General features: G+C 38.9%; 1 protein-coding gene across 2 annotated transcripts in view; it reads right to left on the bottom strand.

The window, feature by feature from the left end:
- zmp:0000000660 (arf-GAP with Rho-GAP domain, ANK repeat and PH domain-containing protein 2) overlaps window positions 1-21954 on the bottom strand; it is a 163973-nt gene that overhangs the window by 59901 nt on the left and 82118 nt on the right. For both annotated transcript variants that reach the window (XM_024287902.2, XM_036216728.1), the window contains exons 14-15: window positions 17244-17418; window positions 4360-4485 (exon numbers count right to left, since the gene is read on the bottom strand). In XM_024287902.2, coding sequence (XP_024143670.1) covers window positions 4360-4485; window positions 17244-17418 — 301 coding nt within the window. The remainder of the gene's footprint in view (window positions 1-4359; window positions 4486-17243; window positions 17419-21954) is intronic.

Raw genomic sequence — 21954 nt, 5'->3', positions numbered from 1 at the left:
TAATTCTGAATAATCTTAAAGGAAAAAAATAATCTGCTTGACCAGAAAAAAACCCAAACATTCCACATGAGATGAGGTCACATTGTTTCCAGTCCTGATGGTTACAGAAAAGTAAAAGTCACAGCTGATGAACATTTTAAATGCTAAAAAAGATCTCTCGCTTTGTAGATTAAGGAACATTTAGATGCTCCACCATCAAGCAGATTGACAAAAGTCTTCAATCTACATTTAGAGCACAGACAGGACTAAAAATGTCCCATTAACTCAGAGGAAGAGGAGCAAAAATTCCACTGTGGTTTTGGGAGGTAAATTGCTGTGAGACTGTGGGTCCAGACAGTGTGGACATTAATATGGTCAGATAACTGAAATCCAGTTTTTTCAAGATCTATTCTAATAATACACACAAAAGAAAGAGGAAGTATTCGTAGTTGGGGAAAAAAAAAGAGATTTTGTTTTGGTTTACTGAAAAAACTGAAGTATAGAAATGTACTGCCTGAGAAGAAGAACAGGCAACAGCTTGCAACTAAAGAGGAAATGTGAAACAGTTGAGTTTGATACAGTTTGTGGGAAAAAGTTTCTTCCTGCCACGGCTGTGAATGCCTTTGGATCCCTTTAAGACATTCCACCAGGAATTTGGGCTTTATCGGAAATCTCTGCATCCTCAATCATGAGCATCCTTCTCCTCGCTTTTTGTTTGTGGTTTCGACTTTCCTTAGCGGGAGGGATACCACTAGCTAGTGCACATGCTCCGCCGCAATGTGGGGTGGAACAATAATGCTTGATTTACAATCAAGCAGCTGCGTCCAATGCCAGCTGTTCCCCAACACACAGTTACAGCCCCGTGGCCCAGCCGTTCTCCGCAGGAGTCCACAACCAGCCGCAAGAGACAACGCTAGCGGAAGCCAGCCGTGGTACAGCCTTCACCAGATAAATCGGGCCAATTAGCTCGCACGCCAAGACAGCTCCCCGCAAAGTACTTTCCACTGGAAGGAAGGCCTCTGAATCTACAATGTGGAACCCTTTTCTCTCCTTTAATGCTTTTTTCCACATCTTTTCGCAGGAAAACGTGCATCTTGAACAGGTTTAATAGACAAAGCTGAGGCACCATTGTGGCACTCAATCAAGCTGTAGAGGAACAAAAACACATTTTAGTTTATCGGTTTGGGCTTTAAAAAACTAAAATAAATAACCTCCCAATTTACTGAGACTTCCCGATAAACTTTTTATCGACATTGAGCAGACACCCATTCCCACATGCATTGAAATAGCAGTTTCCGCTCCATTTTTCCCTCCACTCCCACCTCTTCCAGCAGGCGTCTGCTTATCTTGCAATCAGACTAAAATACCTGCGATGAAGACTCATCTGGCGGACAGCTTGTCACATGGGCTGGAAATGGAAATCGGGGAGCGGAGGGGATCTGAACTGTCTACTGAAATCAGAGTCCACTTCGTTACAGGCAGACACAGAGAGATCAGCGGCGATGATGATAAATGATGGTGAACAAGAACTCCACAATCGACTTGTTTTTCAACTAGGTTTTAGGATTTAAAACAAAGCAGTGGTAATGTAAAAATCAGACTAATTTCTAATTTGTTTTTTATTGGTGATTAAATTTTAAAGTCCCAATCAGATCATCTTTTGATCTATTGTAAGAGCGTTCCTTTGTTTTAATTCTGATGATGCTGTTTTTAGCTAAAATCTGTCTTCCATCATCAGAAAACTGTTAAAAACACCCAAAATACAATTTTCATCGGAGTGGACCTTTAAAGGTTTATCATAAATAAAATCACTGTTTACCTGTAAATTGCAAGTTACAACAGCAACTAAATTTGAAGTTCTGCTTCAACCGATCAAAAATTACAGGTGCTGTTTCCCCGCGGAGGCTCACTGCTCCATCCTTTGTCTGCCGTCTCTTGTTTCCTTTACAAACACAGACAGAGTACACACTCCTGAAGGCAGGAGCTGTATGAGTCACCACACTGGCCCTTCAAGAGGGAGGACTTCATTTGCGCTAGAATATACTATCTACATGTTTAAGACCTCATAACAACAACAAACAGTCGACAGGGAACATTTTATCAAGGTTTAATGCACATATAAAAGAATGGAGCTAGGATCGCCGTTTTTCTAATCCGTACATTTATTACGAGCAGTATGTAGACGGGCTGTAATGTTGGGCCGATGAGTACTTTGTTAGCTGGAATGTCCAATGGCGCCTATGTCATAGCAATAATATCGTGCCAATTTAATACGTGTCATGCTATCACTGTAGTCCGTGTGCTGTAAGTTTAAGCAGAAAAGCCTTCTGGAGTGGTCTCCAAATGAAAAGAAGAAGTTGAAGACAGTGTGGCGGAGTGCTTTTATTAAGCCCTGAGCGCAGGTATGAATTATTAAGGACCCAAGCACATCTGTAGACCATCAAACCATTAGCCCGGGAGCCAAAGGCATTCTGTACATTCAGAAATACCTCATCCTTCCGTGCTCACGCAGTTCTGACAGCACTTCGTTCTGATTGAAGAAGTCGGAGCGAGGCGAGTATTTTTTTTTTTTTTTTTTTAGAGCCGACCCCATTGAATTTTTCAACAGCTGCAGTTCAAGTGACGTTAATGCACAAAATAAAAGCTCTCCATTATAGATGGAATAACAACGTGTTTAGATGTTAAACTAGAATGGGATCTAATCTGGGAAGGAAAGGTGAAGTGTAGGTAAAAGGGACGAAAAGCTCAAGAGTGAGTAAAATACAAAACCAGTAAGTAGAAGCAAACATTGGAGTCCTAACTTTGAACAATATATGTTTACATGTATAGTGTTCCTTCATGTATTGCAGGCATTACATTCTAAGAAAAACAGAAAAAGGTGAAATTTGCAATGTAAAATCCTTTTCTCCACACTTCATACACTTTTCTCAGAAAGTTCAAACCTTGATAGAAAAATAAGTCCAGAATTATGGAATAAAAACAAATATATGATTGTGATCATTGATTTATGTAAATCAGGCAAACTGAACAAAGTGTTTGCAGGAGACATATGACCCCTTAATCTTTTTTTGGATTTGTTTTTATTTTGTTCCTCCATGTCCCCTCCTCCCAGGTGTTCTTGCTTTTGGGTGTCTGGTATATGCCCTTTTGGGGAGGGGTACTGTCGGAATTGTGAACTTTGTTTTGAGTTTTGTGAGTTGTTAGGGTTTTTGGTCATGTTCTGTTTTGAATTGTCTCTCAGTCACACCAGTTTCAGGTTCATCACCCACAGCCGTCTTCATTTTTGTTAATTGCCCTCACCCTATTTAAGCATCTAGTTTTCAGTTCATCCTTGTCCGGTCACGTCTTTGTTGCTCCTATGTTTATGTCATGAATCAGTTTATTTAATAAATACTTAAGTTTCTGTCTAAGCCTGGTTTCCTGCATTTTGGGTCCTACACCACCAGTTCCTGACACTAACCAATGTGTCCGCCCAACTTTAGACTTCATTTTCATGGTTTTTAATCCAATGTCTGGTGATACATATAACCTGTGTCTACAGTTTCAACAAACAGTACAAATCTTGTAAATTGGGGGAAAAAGAGCAACAAAACCAATTACATAAATGACTTGAAACCCTTGGCTTGGCTGATAAACTATTATCAAAGTTTAGCTTGGTTCATTAGGCGACTTGCAAAGTAACCAATAAAAGTTGAGGGGTTGGTAATAAGAGAATGGAGATGGGTTCCTTGCTCATCGTGAAGAGGACTTTAGTCATTTGAGTGAAAGTTAGTGTTTTTCCTCTGCACCTCTGTTCCTTCACCTTCTAAATAACCTGCTTCCCTTGAGGCTTTGCCTAAAGCTGGTACTTTGTCCTAATTACCCATGAGCCCTTGAAACACTCCAGCTGTTTGGGGAAGTGGGACCACTGCAGGGCACGAGGTGCAGCAGCTGAGGAGTCTGAGCAGGAAACAAATCCTGATTAAAAAGTTTCAAACCACCGTAAAGGATGTAGGAATTTAAACGTTTTTTAGGGGGAGTTGTGCGAATGTTTTTACGTTAAATTTGTTTACCGTTGTCTTCCTCAGCGGACTCTAAATGTGCCCTGTGACTTCCCACAGCGTTCAAAGCTCATTCATCTAACATACATGTGTCTGACAAGCTTTCCCCGTAGACCTGAATGTTTTTGAAAGACAGATCCATTGATCCCTTTGACTGGACTGTTTGTGGTGCGGATTAAACGGCTGGCGGTTTGACGGCTGACAGACTGACACTGATTGATCGATCAGTGCTTAACTGGAGGAGACCTCTGACAAACACGCAGCTTAAACTGCTTAGAAATGGATTCGCCGTGTGACTGGCCCTTCTGGGAGAATTTTGCAAAGCGGCACTTGCGCTTACCGTCTCTTCCGCGTCGGTCCAGAGTCGCCTTCGCCGAGGCAGAGGAGACGTAGAGGAAGCCGTCCATGAAGACGGAGCTTTCTGAAAGAGCGGCACTTTCGGACCACGGTTCCACGACAGGGAAATCTGGAAAGACAAGACGGCATTGCAGATGACTTTCACTTCAACCAAATCAAGTGTAATTCAGTCAATTAGACAAACATCTAGAGTCTTTCTTTTTTGTTTTTCTGCAAATATAAATGAATTTCAACTTTTTCATGAAAATCCTTAATTTTGATGATCCCCTAAAGTTTTTTAGGCCTGACTGCATTTACAGCCCTTAAAATCTGTTTCCCCCATTAAAAAAGAACAAAAATACAGTCAATAAGTGCACTAAATGTAGATAAAAATAGAGAAAAGATTTCAACTTAAAAAAAAAAAAAAACATTAAGAGAAGTGAACACAGAGTTTCAAAAAGAGCAATAAAAGTACTTGTCTGAGACCTTGAGGAAGCGGTTTTGTTCCATTGGTTAATTGTGCCTCTGCAGTGGTAATACATGAAAGAGGCACCAGCACGGAACATTCTGCTTGGCAAACAGTCATACAGCTTTTTCCATGCCATCAAGACAAGACTTTGCTGTATAGTTAAAAAACAAAACAAAAACTAAGAATCCTTGAAACCAAAACAAGCAAAAAGACTGCAGTTGTAATATCATCACTGTCAATCAATGCTTTGTTATTTGTGGTATAAATAAACCAACTTTAAAAGTGGAAGCTAATGTCATAGTGACAGTTAAAACATGATTTAAAAAAATTATTTAAAACTAATAGTTCAAAATATATATTGGAAAAAGTGCAGCAGAGATACTTTCTGTGAAGCTTTCAGTTTTGATCGCCCATCATTCAGCTGGAAAAACCATTGACTGTATACGATAACTGCACTGAGTGACTCCTCCCCCTCACCCCACTGGCTCCAAGAAGACAAAATCTCATAGACTTACTGATTACTGACAATTTCTGGTATAAACATGGCGGAGTCCATATCACGGAAAAAATGGCAGCTGAATTGACTTAATTTTGTTGCAGCCGGAAAAAAAAAAACATTTTTGTTCACACTTAATTGGTCCAGTTCTCTTATACGGTCAAAGGGAAAAACACATATTCCTTGGTCGTCACTTTCTATAGCAATACGCATTTTTTTTTTTTTAAAGCTGTTGTTTGTGAGGCCATGAGAGTAAAATGGTGATACTCTTGCGAATTCAGAGTGTTCTGATTGGCAGAGACGTTCAAGTGTAAATTCTGCTAAGAAGAAATGAATCTCACTCTTCATCCTCATTTCATCTTCGTCCATTTAAATTAGAAGCCTTCCTCACTCATTTCCTCCCAAATCCCCAAACTCTTCATCCTTCTTCGCTGGCTGTAAGAGCCCCCCCCTCTTTTTTTAAACTTATCATTCTCAAATTCAATTAGCTTCAATTCTGAGGTTCAATTTTCTGCTACAGCCTCGGTAATATCTCACAGATTTTATCTTCGGCACCTCCAGCTCTCTCATCAAGCGAGGTGTAATACATGAAAAGTAACTAGTTTTGACTAAAGCGACATCACCCTCCTTCCACACACACTTTTTTTTACTTCTGGTGGATCACAGTAAACTCTACAGAGAAAAACAAAAGGTTTATTTAACAAAATAGTTTGCAAGTCTTTGTTCTGCCTTGAGACCTATTGTGTCAAACTTTAACCTTAATCACGGCAGAGTAAATCGGCTTACAGGAAAGTATAAATGTGTCCATAACTGATGTCAAAGACAGAATTATTTTGAACCTTGAAGACAAGAAGACGGGGAACTTGCATCACTTAAGAACCACAGAAATTGTATTAATGTATTAATCATGGATCATTATGATCTATTATTAAATACAGAATAATAAGAGATATAAATTACATAATTCAATCATTAAACAACAAAAAGATGGATGATTCTCTGGTCTTTTCAAAGCAAAAGGTAGGACTCCAAAATGTGAATGTATGCATGATTTATAGAACATGCCTGTGATATACTATTGGGATGATGAATGCCAACTGATATTGGATTAAAATGGAGTCATTCTCCCTTACAAGCTGTTGATTGTTAAACTTTTTTTTTAAACTTATACCATTTACGATTGGAGATGTCACCTAAATAACACATTCTTTGACCTATCGTAACACTTCAACGGTTAATACGATCAATGTGAATCAGCTGATTCTGACATGGAGAAAAGTGTCTTTTCATAAAGGATTTGTACAGTTATGGACGACATTATCAACAAAAATTGTTGTACAACGGCATAAAGTCGCTTTTTCATGTGACAGACTCAACTGATGTAATTAAATGTATTAGCACTTTACTACTGTTGCATATTAACACAAGGCGGCTTTTCTCAACTTCAGAATCCAATAGAATAACTCCATAAACAATTAAAGAGTCATGCTATGCTATGCTTATGCTACGTAGTTATGCTTGTTAGTTACATAGTTAGGTTACGCAGTTATGCTATGTAGTTACGCTTCTTAGTTATGCTAAAAAGTTATACTTTGTTGGTTCTGTCTACATGCTATTTTGCTTCATTCTATAGTTTTATTTTGTACAATACCAAACCTTACTATCAATAATACTTAATAAAAATGTGAAAAAGGAATTCTCTGGATTAATATGTACCAGTTCAATTTCTCACAATTGGGTGTTTTCAGTTGTTGGGCACTGATTGAGCAGCAAAGGCGAGTTTGGAAAACATAAAGTTGAGAGAAACGCTGCTGTCGTCCTAAATAAAATTTGCTTTGATTTCTGGTATAATGAAGGAACCTCTGATCCATTACAACTCGACCTAACAGCATACAGCCGCCTAATCAATAAAAGCAGCCGTTCTGGAATGATCCGAGCATTTTAATGGCTTACAGCCTCCACCGGCGTGGGGTGTTTTATGGTCCTGAAGTATAAGCGGGGAATGTGGAGCCGGGGTGGGTTAACATCTGTAATCTAGCTGTGAGTTTCAAACAGAAAATGAGCAAGCCAATAACGCAGCATCATAAATGCATGGGAGGTGACATGATTCCGCTCTATTAAACTGAAATAAAGAGACGAACACACACAAACATTGCGCCATCCACTCAGGTTGATGGAATGTAAATAAGCCGGTGGCTTGACATCAGTTGTAACCAGTCCCTCACTGTGAGCCCGGCTAAACAGTCCCTCTGGGGCCCGAGCCCGGACTCCGTAAAGACGGGAGCAAAATCTGTGGGGGCGGCTGCTGAGAAGTATAGCCTGTCCTGATTGGCTCACTCCCCTGTGACGGGAGGTGACATGACAGAGTGCTCAATTAGCCATCTGGTTGCCCACGGCAACAGTCACAAAGTGGCCTCCAACAGGCAGTGGACACTGGGGTAATCAGGGGAGCTTGTTCACAAACACCACGAGAAATGCAGAAAATGGTAACACAAACAAATAAGGGGTACAAGAACACATCATACTACACAAAAAGTTTGCAAAAACTAAACTTTTCAAATTAAAAGCTTCTTAATTTTCCCCAGGTTGTTTTTGACCTTTTGACCCGCCGTACCTTTATCTTTATGGGGCGACACAAACATCAACAATCTTAAAGAAAAATAAATAAATAATAAAAAAACAAGCACTGTCTGGCAATAAAAGTGGGGAATAGATGATGCAGAGTTTGTGTGGATGTGTGTTCAATCTTTTTATTACCCACACTGAAAGCCTGCAAAATAAATTTTTAATGTACCGCAAGATTTGAGGCGTCAGGGATGCTACATGGCGGCAACAATAAAACTTGTTGGGGTTTTCTTTTTGCCTTTTTATTTTTGCCTCCAAATCACGACGGATGATTCGGAAAGAATGATGTCAACAGTAAGCGGCTGCGTGGCGTAAATGGGTCCAACAAAGCAAAGGCTTTTAAGAAATAATGAAAAGTTCAGAGGATGTATACATCTATATATACACATGCATACAACGCAGAGCTGCCTTTTTTTTTTGTTTGTTTGATTTTTAAATCTGCAAGAATGTATTTAGGATGAGATTCATTTAAATACTTTCATGATTTATTTAGAGATAAAGCTGGTTTCTGACAACAACTTTTATTGATGTTTAAATAACACCAGAACCAGAAAAAGACGCGACGACTCTTTGCTTGTCTAGAATAATAAATACAACTTTGTTTTTAAAACCACTTCAAGCTTATATATGTCTTTCTTAAATGACTGTACAGATTTCTCTTTATTTTATGTGAAAAAGTTTTATCTACAGTGACAAATCCAGAGAGAAGCATCACCAAGAACCACAGCACCTCCTTCAGGCGAGTTGTTTTTCTTCTAAACTGTGAATCTGATCAGACCTCATCATTAAAGCCGATTCTTTTACACTTTAAAAACACAACAAGCTAAACATTAAAGTGGAATGAATTAGAGCTCCTCTATATGATTTTTTATATGTTTTAATTTATCTGTGTTACAAGCACCATTTTAAATTAGAAGCTACACTGGATTTACAGATGAAACTACATTTTTATTACTTTTTTGAATTTTGTATTTAGCTTGTTGCCCTCTCACAAAACTAGATTTATAACAGTCTCGGTGTTCTTTTTTTTTTTTTTTTTCTAGCCCTAATCCTATTATAAGACTTAAAACTTTTTAGCTTTTTGTTAATCTGTATCTTTTCCATGTGAAAAAGGTCAAATAATCTAAATCCTGTTAGAGATGAAAACTAAATGATCTTCTTTCATGTTTTCTTATAAGCTGTTGAGGTTTTGTGTAATTTTTGACATCTTATTTACTAAATACTAAAGATGAAAAATACAAAAATATTAATAAAAGAACATTTCAAAAGTAAGCATACTGGGTATATGAAGCCATGAAACATATGTAAAACAACCAAAATATTCACAATTCTCTCAAAGATCACCGTTTACAGTAGAGGGTTTTTTAAAGACTAACCAGTTAAAAAATAAATATTCTATGTCAAAACATAGTATTTTACACTAAGCCCACTACATCAAAAAACTGACAAAAAATTAATTTTATTTTTATTTATTTATTTACTTATTTTTTGGAATTAAGATGTCTTTTAAAGCCAAGCCACAGTTGTAAAGAAGAAAGCTCTTCTTAATCTGCCCTGCCTGGAGTAATAAAACTTTAATAAATCCATAAATGAATCCAAACACAACAAATTGCAATATAATTCTTAGATGAGATACAGATAGTATTAATTATGATTCATTGGGTGATTTAAAGAGCTTTTGGAAACAACAATGCTAGTTTAAGATAGAAATCAAATAGTGACGAGTGTTTGGTCAGAGGTTCTTTGTTTACCCACTGATTCAAATATGGTATAACTGCATTATATATGTAACTGAATTATAAAAAAATATTATCAACAAATGTTGCATTATTTTAATACAGTGAGTAGTTAAATGAATATCATTAGATGGGTTATTGACATTAAAAACCTTTGAAAATTAAGGAGGCAGCCATTTTGAAATGCGCAGGAAAAGCCCTCCTACTGCCCCTAGTGGACTGATGTTGAACTACAGGGCAGAAAACATGGACCAAGATCTGTATACAATGAGATAAAGGTCTCAGAAATGCATATCCAATATGATGTGAACAGTTAAATAGGGTTAACCCTTTAACACCAGGGATGCCGCCGATGACATCTTAATAACACACCGTCTTTGACATATGGAAACTCTTTGACCATTAAGTGATACACATGAATCAGCCGATTTGAACACGGACAAAAGGCATATAATGGCCACTTATATCTGCAACAGAAGTAGATGATTTACTTTTATTGCATAAACACTTCACTATTGTTAATTGTTGCACATCGGTGCAAAGCTGCTTTTCTTTGCTTCAAAATCCAATGGAATTACGATAATTATGTAAATGGTTGAAGAGTTACGGAAATCGAAAGAATGTAAACACTGAAGCTAAAGCTCTGATGTTAAAGGGTTAAACTAGGGCAAATGTTTAAGGAATAGTGTAGTTGTTTGATTGTCTTGTGGAATATTCTGTACAAAAACATGGGCTAAGTATTTAATCTTAAAATAAAAAAACAATTTGATTATGGACCACTATGCCCTATCACGTAAGGCTTCAGCATATTTAATGTCCTTGCACATGCACACCACATGTGACCATTTGAGAATCTGAGTACACACAAGTTCCTGCTCCAGTCTTTATGTTTCTGTTTGTCACTTGAATCATCGCTGAGCTTATTGTTTTGCCAACAATCTAAATTCCAATCCACATGCGATGCTCTTATTCGTCATTTACTCAGCCTGTTTGGAAGCTCCATCTGAACATGAGGGGGACAACAAATCAACAAAATACCACTTTATTTCCCTGTTGATTTAAAGGAACCTTTTATTGTCAAGAACAAACAAACATGCTCATATCGTTCATATTTCTTTGTTAATAAAATTACCGAGCAGCTCAGCTGATTCAAGGCTCGGTGCTCTTGTCGTAACACATGAAACGGCGCTGAATGACAGCAGCATAAAAAGGTTGGGAGGAATTATATTGCGGCACACAGCAAATGCTAATTTTTGATATCTGTATGCTAATCTGACCAAATCCTCGTTATAACATGGATGAATGACATTAAACTGACTTTAAGGCCATGCTTTTTTTTTCTTTTTTAGTTTCAAGTAAAAATACTCATAAGATTACTTAGCTGTTTACATTCTTCCTTTAATGGGATTTAAAACCCGAAAAAAGGTTTACTCCTAAAGTTTCCAAGACTATTGTTATCTCTCTGGCTGGTCGGATTCTGATTGTGACGAGGTGATAAACGGCCTTTTATGTCTCTGAAGGATTTTACATTTTGGGAAGCTTCTACGATTATGAGCCGTCAATGTATTTCAAATGATTAGTCTGCTGGTAAATCCTACTATTATTATAGGGCTATTATAGAACAGCTGTCCTTTACATGCACCAACAATGTTGCAGCTGGGAGAATGAAACTAGAAAAAGAACTACTTTTCACACATATGTGCTACGCGGCCTTCAGGGTGTATTATATGGGGACACACTGTGAATAAATAAAGAATAGAACCTAAAAATGTATTGGTGCCACCACAGCAAAAGCCTCTGACTATAAGGAATGGCTCCATCATTGAAGGCGCCCTCGAGGGTTCCTAAATTGTGAAGACACATGGCCACAGAGACTTGCATTTGCCTTTTTTAACACAATCTGGGATGGTGAAATGCAAATGAACGTGCCTCTGCTGTATCCTAGGGTGCTCTCAAGCAAGCAGGTGTGGGCGGGAGAACAAGGCCCGTGGAGGCCCACATGCATGCACTCACATTTACACAGAGAGAAGGAGCTAATGAAGTGGCCATGCTCCGCTATCAGTGCAAGTCCCAACATTGGTGCTACAAATGAGCCACTGAGGAGGGGGGAATGGGAAAACGCAGGCTTGGCAGCTTTTCGCATGCACTATTTCCATGGGAAATGGGGAGTTTTTGTCATTTTAGTTTTTGGAACTAGGAGCAGGATTTCAACTGCAAAGATGGGCAAATGATTTGGTTTGTCCAATTCAGGGGTGGGTAGTGACAACTCGTTAACTTTGGATAGTAGCACGCTTCTGTTTTGTTGGAGTTTCCAACATAACAATGTGATTAAATTTAGGTTAAAGTGCAGCATTGCAACTAAAGATATTCCAGTCTTTGAATACATCTAACTAAAAGTATCTATAGCAGTCATCATGTAACATTGCATTTGCACAGTTGTTATTCTGTTGGGAACAATTCAGCCAAACGCTGGTGTTTTCAGAACATGTCTGTGCTCTGTCCTTTAGGTCGCTGTGTGTCTTCCTCCATTACTTTCTTAGTCCTTGGACAACTGTTCAGTTGATGCAACATTTGTACTTAATGTTGCTCATTGTGAAGCGAAAAAGTATTCGTGTAAACTCAAGAGGCGGCAAGTTTAACAACAGAAGCAGCGGTTTCACATTTTTGCCCAACGTGTCGATGACTGACAGTGTGAAAATGTCGACGGGGGAATCTGGGTGGTCCTCTACTCTGAGCGTTGATCTCAAGACTGATCTTCTTGTTTTATGGTGGCACCACAGAAACACTTTGGACATCCCATAACTCTATTAGTCTACTTTCATCAACAGGTTATCCATCCCTTTTCCAAATCTGCTGAATCCGATTAGGGATCATGAGTCGGTGGGGCCTAACCCAGCTACTGTTGGGTGAAGGCAAAGTACACTGAAGGTGAAGGCTACTTTACTAAAGACTAGAGTGTGGGACAAGGGAATCATATCTGTGTCACCCATACCTTTAAGTGTGTGAAACTTACATTAGCCTTACCAATACTTTACAATACCCTTACCACACACACACAATAGCTGCAAACCTTTATCGTATTTCTAGAAATGTAGAAAAAACACAATTTCATTGTTAATGGAAACGCAGCTTTCCATAGGTTCAATTGTCAACGAGCCTCAAAGGAAGTTCAAACCTCCATGGGTCTAGACGGGTCAACCCCCATAATGGTGCATATGACTATAACTTTAGGAACATCGGTACTCTAACCCAGTACCAGTACTGTACCCAGCACCGGATGTGATACTGTACCCATCCCCAGACACAGTAACCGACATGAACCGGGCCCGGACGTGGTATTGGACGTGAAACCAGTACTGGATTAGAGTACCGGTGAGCTGTGGTTCCTGGTACTGGATTGGCTCTGGTTTGCTGCCTGGAGGTAGAGACCCATAACTTAATGGGTAAAGCCAGCATGTTAAAAAAATGACGAATTAGGGACACCCAAAACGTCAATTACTGATGCCGAGGGGTCCTAAACCCAACGTCAATATGTGAGGAGTTGGGAGAGAGAATGTGTCGATTATTCACACACTCAACATATAAATTACTCTGATGGTCTTTTTACTTGTTCAATCAAAAAGGAACTGTGCCGCCTCCATGCTGATTGGAACTCTGCCTCATGTGCAGTTTTATTAGCCCTCCATTGTTTACCGGTTCATTTTAGAATTCATTTTAAAATTTTACCTCCTGTTTTTAAGAGCTTTTCAAATTTCTACAAACCTCGTGATTTCAGATCATCAGGCAAGAGGTTGAGCATTCCCAAGTGATGGTTCCCAAATTTTGGAGCACTGTGCTTCTGTCCCGCTTCAAGCTCAGGTGTATGAAATTCACCTGAAGGGTTTGTCATTTCAGCAGCCTTTCTGCTGAAAGCTTTTTTTTTTTTTTTTTTGAGGTTTTACGGTTTAAAAGCACGTTTTATGTCAAGCAGTTGTGACGTTATTGTTAAGCACTTTGATATATTTTTTTTCCTGGGGAGAAAATGCATAAACTTTGTTTGCTAACTTGCTAAGTTTACTGGTGATTTGTGCCATATCTGGAAAAGGGCATAAATGCATCATGCTACTTAGAGCAGCGTTTCCCAGTCTTTAGAGCATACTGTCCTGCATGTTTAGGACACAGCCTGTTGAAATACACCCTCCTCTAATAACTGCTATTATGAGGCTGATGCAGGGCTGGATGATGAGCTGAATCAGGTGCGTTTCAGCAGGTTAATGTGGAAAATTTCCAGAGTGCATCGAAGACCAGGTGATTTGCTGATTTACAATAATAAAATCTGTGCCTCTCATCTAGCTGTAAATGTGTGAGCATTTCTACAGGAAGCAAAGCTGATTTGTTTTTTGCTGTAGATGCAACATTTGCAAATTTAAACCCATTATATTTAAAACTACAGACAGGGCAAGGTTTATAGGAAAAAGATTTATCTCAATGTAGCAAGATGAGATCTACAAACAAAATGTTGTTTGTCCCTAATGTTGTTTCCCCTCTGTATTCAATGAGCGGCTTGTAGCCCCTCCTTAAGATCTTCTTCTACGGGGGTTTCCCCTTATATGCTTGGCACCAACTTTCCCTCTTTTCTTCTTGAGCCACTCTCGTGGGAGGTGTGGATGCCATGTAATAAGACTGTTTTACTGCATTTTTAGCCAGTACTGCGTTTTCATTTTAGCTAGCCATATATGACGATATATGCTGAGTGTTTTTCAATGAAAGCTTAGATAATCCTTTAAAGGCCCACTCTGATCATCTTATGATCTATTTTAAAAGTGCTGTTTTGATTATGAATATGCAGTTTTAGCTAACTTCAAAAAAAAGAAAAATGTTGTTTTTTAGGGTTTAGTTTCTCCAGAGCGGCAGAAGTTTATTAGAAAGATGTGAAAGTTTATGTGAAAGATCGATTGCCCTTAAGACTGACCTTTTTGTATTTTTTCCAAACAGTAAATGTAAAAAGGGAAGCATTTTGGGAATAAAAGTTCCTCCTTTGTCCATTTTTTTAAATGTTGTTTATGGCCAAATTAAGTATAAATTGGAATTATTATTTAAATTAAGAGTTCTTAAGAGAACCTATGACTGCATTGTTCCAAAAACAAGACTTTTGTGTTCTAAACACATCTGAAAATGGGAGATCAGCTTGTTTATCAGGCTCCAGACTAGTTCATAGTCAGTACAGCTGCGTCAGTGCTTAGCTAGTCCTGAAAGAGTGCACGAGCAGGAGCTCCAGCTCCTCTAGCTGCCTGTGGAGCGCGGTGGAGAGTGCTCGTCCAGAGCACTACAGTCAGGCCAGCTGCCACTCGCACTTACAGGACCGCACTCGTGACAACCACACACTCCATCCACTGTAGAATGGGGGCTCTTTGAGAAATGACTCTTCTGAAGAAAGAAAAAAAAGGTTCTCAATGTGTTGTTTTATGCTACTTTAAATAAATACATAAATAGCCAAAGATAAATGATTATTAACTAATTCTAAACATACAGCATTAAAATACTTTTGTATTAAAAAAAAATCTCCAAAAATTGTTAAATAAAATACATGTTCCATGCATATTTTTATCTAAATAAATAATTTATGGACAAATGATAACATTTTATCTTTTTAGAAAAATGTTTTCATAGATTTGCCTGGGAGCCTTTTTCAATTTGGAGCAATACAATATTTATTAAAACTGAATAATGAAAAAAAAGATATATATATATATTTAGTTGAGACCTTGGTGAAGTTGTATTATATGACTCAAGTAGAACTCCATCATCCACTCTGGCCTCAATTATTAATGCTTCAAATCTAAAAACCCACTTTTTGAAATAGATTAAAAAATTAATAAAGTTATAAATAAGCAGCTGATATTTACTGGTTTTACTAACGTACCTAATGAGTTCCCAGAATGATTCTTGTATGATGTAGAATATAAAGGAAAGCTAAAAACAAAAGAGTTGACAATTCGGACGCAATCCTTTCCTTTAATTTCCGCTTTAAAGCCTCATGTAATAGAAAAGATTCACAGATGGTTGGCATTTTTTTCACACATTTTTCCTCTTTTCTTCTCTCTGGCTTATTTGTAGCTGGCAGTGTTTGTGTATTATTGAAGCCTCCTGGTTTTGTTCTTCACTTAGAGCTGCTTAAAGCTCCTCTGATGCCCTCTGAACACAAACCACGGTGCTGTTTGTCTAGTTCCATTCGTCTTTAGTTGCAGCTATCTCTGTTCCTGCTGGAGTTTCAGCACCACTCAGCTCCACTGATGAAACTGGTGATTTACAAAAGCTGGTAATTGAACTTTTTTGCTTATTTTTACAGCTTGTGTGGCTGTTAAATGGGCAGAATTCTTGTTAGGAAAAACTGGTGAAGAATTTGGGGAAAAAGTCTTTTTTTTTTTTTTTTAAGGCAAAAACCATTATGAACTTTTTTGTCTGCGACTGCATGAGAACTGCAGACCCGCTGCATGTCAGAGGGGATAAAACAGTAGACAGCTTCCTGCGCTGTCACTGAGTCCTGGTATTGAACATAAATCATAGGCTGAAAACTGTCGAATGTGAACACAAATCCAGCTGATAATGAGCTGCTATTTTGGGATATTTAGAGAGCGCCGTGTTGCCAGCTTCACTCATAAAAGGGATCTTTAGCAGAAGAAAAGCACCATCCTTACGGCTGACATATGACCCTGAGTAAACATCACTTTCAGGAGTAGCTCACTTATAGACACACATTTACAACTAATTTGTAAAGTGCTGGACTGACTGTTGTCCCTGAGGCAACATCTCACTGCAGCCCTGGAGTAGTGTCAATCTGTCAATCTGACCCAGGTGCTGCTCGCCAGTTACAGTAAGGCAGTTTAGTTGGACATCAGTCTTCCTGGAAAAAGTCTAGTTAGCCCCTTATTTGTCCGTCTGTTAACAACGAAGCCCTGCGAATGTCCAGACAGGAATCGCACGCATGAATATGTGTGGGTTTGTCGACTTTTTCCGTGTGCGTGCCTTCTAGCGTGCCTCAAATAATTGCTATCGCCATGGTGACCAGGTGACCCAGGCTAGCAATTAGCGTATCTCTAACAGGCTCGGGGCTGGCTGGCGTATACAGATGAACGGGTTATGAATGCGGTCCCGGAGAAAAGCCCCCCCCCCGGCCGAGAGCCTCTCCTACTCCTTTAATGTGAAACATTCTCATCAGGTCTGTGTGGTAGTGCACGAATGCAACACACCTATCAGGGAGATGACGCACGGCCGGACACACTGCGATGCCGGGCAACATGCGGAGGATAATACAAAGAGAGAGTTTGGGGAAAAGCGGAAGAAAGACACAGGAGCAGCTTTTTAAGGGAAAAAAAATATGCTGGTTTTATATTTGAGAATTTTTGCATTTGGTACCTTTTCATAGAAAATACAAAAAAAGTAACAACCAAATGGGCTTTTATGAAAGTAGAAGCAAAGTAGTAAGTATGCATATTATCCAGGCTTCACTTATTAACTAAAGATTTGAAAAAATAACGTACATTTTCTTTATAAAGGTTGTTTTTAGGCTTTTGTCTGCTTACCGGATAGTTTGTTTTGGTGCAAGAACTCCATCTGCACTTTCTGGCCAGCCCGCTGGGCCAGGAGGTAGGGGGTGGAGTGGGTCGGATCCCCTGTGGCACACATGACATTGGCTCCAGTGAAGACCAGCGCCATCGTCTGCAGCACGTCAGGCGTCACCACGGAGGCACACAATGCCTGTTGGTGTGAAAGGAGAAATGATGACCAGAAATCCACCACCTTTTAGATTCTCAGAGGGTATCAAGCAAATCAATAATCTACTGAGATAGACTGGGTTTTCTTTAAAAACTCACTCCAATGAAGATTTTGTTTTTGTTCTTGTAACATTTATCTCATGATGGAGGACATGTATGAAGAAAACTAAGATTAAAATTGCATTTCTGCATATTAATCAAATTTCAGAGACAACTGGGAACGCTTTTACAATAGATCAAACAGTGAATGAATTTTACTGTAATACACTTCAATGTTATATCTCATTTAGAAGCTGATTTTGGGAGGTCTACCTTTAAAAGGGAGAACATACAACATCAGTTTGAGAAAATAATTTCAGAACTTTTTTCAAAAATGTTTTGCACAGTTTTTATGCCTAAAAGAATTTGGAATGATGTGGGAGGGAGGCACATCCTGCTGGCCCCCTCTGTCGGCGCACCCCCGCTGTCCACATTTCCTGCTATGAAAAGCTGCATGTAAGACAGAGTTAGCGCGGCTGCTCATTAGATTTCTTAAAAATCCACAAAAATGTAATAGTAATAAAGAAAATTTGATTCCTCTTTAGGCCAAAAAAAATACAAGTTTAGTTTTGCTGTGCAGCGACCAGACTGCTCTTCTCTCTGCAAGTCGGTGCACGAGTGCCCGGGCGACTGCGGACAAACAGTCCAACAGGGAGCATTAGAAAATCACATAACGTTTGAAACGGAGTTCCTGGAGCTGATCTAGAAAGGATTTAAAGCATGATCAAAATGTAATTCTCCTTATGGGAATCATTCAAGGTCTGATGCCAGCTGGGGGCAAAAAAAAGCTATTTTACTAATAAGAACAATACAAATGGGGCACAATAAATATAATTCAACATGATTTCCAAGTAGAGGGATGTGGGCATTATTATGTGAAAAATAACCAGGCAGGTGAAACATTGCTTGAGGCAAAAAAGCAAAACAAAAAAAAAAAACGTTTAGACAAAAAGTTGAAACGCACAAAATAAAAAAAGTAATGGGCCAGGAAAGACATTGATTAGTCACTTAGAAAAGCTTAGAGAAAATGCTAAAAATGTACCGTGCATATGTCATGGATACATGCCAATAGGCTTATGTGCTTTTTAACAGCAGTGGATGTGACTGAGATGTTTAGTATTTTACATCTAACACATCTAGATGTTTGATTCTTCAGAATTATTGCTACTTTTTGTGTGAAGGAAAAAATGAAGGGGTAGGCAGATGACCCCACTCTTATAGTGATGTGTGATCCCTCCCATGACAAAGGTAGACAGCATTTTATGTCTAGCACAGACACCAGTGAAGATAAAAATCATTAAAAAAAAAAGTTTAGCGTGCTGTCTTGTGGGGTCCAGATGACCCCACTTTTAATGTAAACATGTCTAGTAGTGGAGCAGCTAACTCAAAAAATCTTTCATTTTATGATACAAGCATGAAATTTGGCTGAAGTACTTATAAGACACCAAATTTTAAGAAAAAAGTGCTAGCCACTTTAAATTCTAAAATGGCGGCCATTTTCCAAGATGGCCACCAAAGGTTGTTGGTGTAATGAGTTACATTGAAAAAATATGAGTACTTCATCAGGTAACTTGACTGCCAGAAGGTTTGTGTTGCGCAAGCCATTATAGGGCGTTTTTTAGGCAGAAAGAGCTCATCCTCACTGCCACCCTGGCATTAGCAGTTCATTTTCGGGGCAAAAAACCATGGAAAACATCATCAAGTAAACTATTTTTATGATATTCTGCCAACTTTACTGCCATGGCGGCCATCTTGAAAAAAATGGCGGCCATATTGGATTTTTGTGTGGCTAGTACTTTTTTCCTGTAACTAGACCCAGAGACTATAACTGTACCAAATTTCATGCTTGTATCATCAACTGAACGATTCTGGCTAAAAATGACACTAAGCTGCTCCACTATAGGATAGGACAAGGGTTACGATGGTCTCTACATGTATGCTCGTCTTTGACAGATGAAACACGGAAATTAGTTTTTGTTATGAGAGTATAAAATTATATTCTTCTTAAGATTTTGTGTAATCTACTGTTTGACCTGTTCACTGCGTTAAAAACAAAAGGTCAGAAATTAAACTATAGTTTCTAAGAGTATTCAGCAGAAACAAAGAGTTATAAAAGAGACGCCGTAAAGTAAAAGTCTGTGTTTCAGCATAAGATTCTGGTGTTTTGCCGACGTAAACTGTTGCATGTTGGTGCAAAGTGGCTTTCCGCACATCAGAATCAACTGGCTAACACTGATGTGTAAACACTTTACTACTGTGAAGCGTTGCAGCACCAACGCTGCTTTTCTCAGCGTCGTAATCCATTTGAATTATGTGAAACGGTCAAAGAGTTCCTGTAATTTAAAGAACACCTGAGCTACAGCTCATGTGTCAAAGGCTTAAAAACCACGAGGCAGAAGTAAACTAATGAAACACACCTGTGCCAGGTGAACAAAGAAGGTCACGGAGAAGAAATAAGAGTTCAGGAAGGGAAGTGAAGTGCTGCGGTCTGTACAGCCTACACTGCTCCAAAGGCCGTGGGTGACCTGTGAGCTCCACCTCTTGTAGGTTTCCATAAAATCTTAAATAAAAAAGGCAGCTATTACGGTCAAAATAGTTGGTTGATTTCATTTAAGTTGATCTGAATTCGCTTCAGTTTCTGTTTCAACACAGTTCAAGAAAATGTTGATTGTCAAATTTCCTTTCTAAAATACTTGTTCAGTTAACATTCTGAATTGAATTGAACAAAGGTGAAGATTTCTATGAAAGGAAGACCTAATTTCTGACAAAAAAATGTATTTGATGAACTTATTAAGTTCAATAAAAATCAAGATTAAGTAAAAATCAATTTCCATTTTTGAGCAATTTTAGATCAGTCATGAACCCAGACTTCTGAACTTCTGCCTTATTACATCGCTTGACTTTTATAACAGAGAAAAAAGGGTCAAAATTTTTGTTAAAGCTATTTTATTCTTTTTTATATTTCACAGGAATCAAGCTAAGATTAGCCGATAAAGGGAACCAAATGAATACAGTCTGGCTGGGTGAAATATTTTCGTTCTCCATCTATCTCTTTTTATCTGTTCAGTCAATTGATGTGACATTGTGCTCGATGACCTGTGACAAAGCAGATCAACAGAGGAGTCGAGTGGCAAATAGCGTAATTTCAACGAACATCTTCTCCTTTCATCAGGCTCGGGTCGAGTCAGTAGGCTGCATTGATCCACCGCAAACAAGCAATATCCGTCTGAAAGTGAGGCACACCGAGGCTGTGCATATAGACACACAAACAAAGCACCTGTCAATAAAACCTGCCAGCCCACATATAGGACCAGCTCTGAGATAAAGATGCTTCGAGTGTGTGTGTTCCCAGGACAGAGATTCATCTACTCCTTATCTGTGTGTGGCGTCTGCCAAGGCTGATCTATCTTTATCAGAAGGGGGACAACAGAAAAAATTAATTCTGCCTTCATCTCTGCAGCTCACACACAAGCCGGGGTCAGATTATGGCAAAACAGTCCCATGCAGCCTGGCCTTATTCTGTACAGTCTCTGGAAATGACCTTCTGTGTCACGGCAATTACTGTAGCCACAAGAGACGGTGTGTATATGAGTGTGTGTGTGTGGAGGGGAGAGTGTGCAATGATATAAGAAGCTCCTCTGACACCCCCTCTCTAGGTCATGTGGTCTGCAGAGACTCTGTAGAGGTCAAAAGGATAGGAGCTCCTAATGGGGGACTTGGGACTGAGAAACACAGTGGGATAGAGGTGCTGTAAAATGCAGGGAAAAAAAGTATAAATATGCGCAAGACTAGGTTTTGTTTTTTTTTACTTCACCTGTAAGTGACGCAGATTTAATAACTCAAAGTGACACTTTAAAGCTTATTTTCAGTATTTGCGTGAGACGCTTCGTACCTCTCAAGCCTCTGACAAACTTTAAAAAAAAAAAGCCATGACTTATTTTAAAGAGCCACGAATGTCAATAAGAAATTCGCCTTTATTACAGTGTTTGTTCCTCATAGAAGTCCCAGAGGACGGAGTTTTATATAGCACAGCGGTATTTCATACTCATACTTACGGTAAGTAAACGTGACACAGAACTGGAACGGCTTGTCTAGTGAGATTACAGTCAGTGTCCTTGTTTGCGTTAAAATAAGCTATTTTTTATATACACATTTTGATTTATTTATTTTAGGATGAGTGTTTTAATGATATCGTGTTGTACTCTGGGACGCTATGATCCCCATCGAATTTGAAGACCTCTTTCTACAAAGGCGGACGAGAAGCAAACAACCACTTCCACTGGTTCCTTACCTTCTTCCTACTTTTCTCCTGATACACTTCTCTGAATTGACCCTTTTAGGGAGCCACACTCCCAGAAACTCCCACCGGAATAGCAAATTCACACGTCTCAAGTGGAGCAGTGCACGTGTTAACACACATGTACGCTGAATACACACACGCACCAAAAGCTGCAATAGAAAACCAATCCGAGCGTTTCTG

Source organism: Oryzias melastigma, linkage group LG18, assembly GCF_002922805.2.
Source record: "Oryzias melastigma strain HK-1 linkage group LG18, ASM292280v2, whole genome shotgun sequence".
Lineage (NCBI taxonomy): Eukaryota > Metazoa > Chordata > Actinopteri > Beloniformes > Adrianichthyidae > Oryzias > Oryzias melastigma.
Note: the sequence above shows the minus strand (reverse complement) of the source record. Positions and strands in the feature narration are given on the sequence as shown.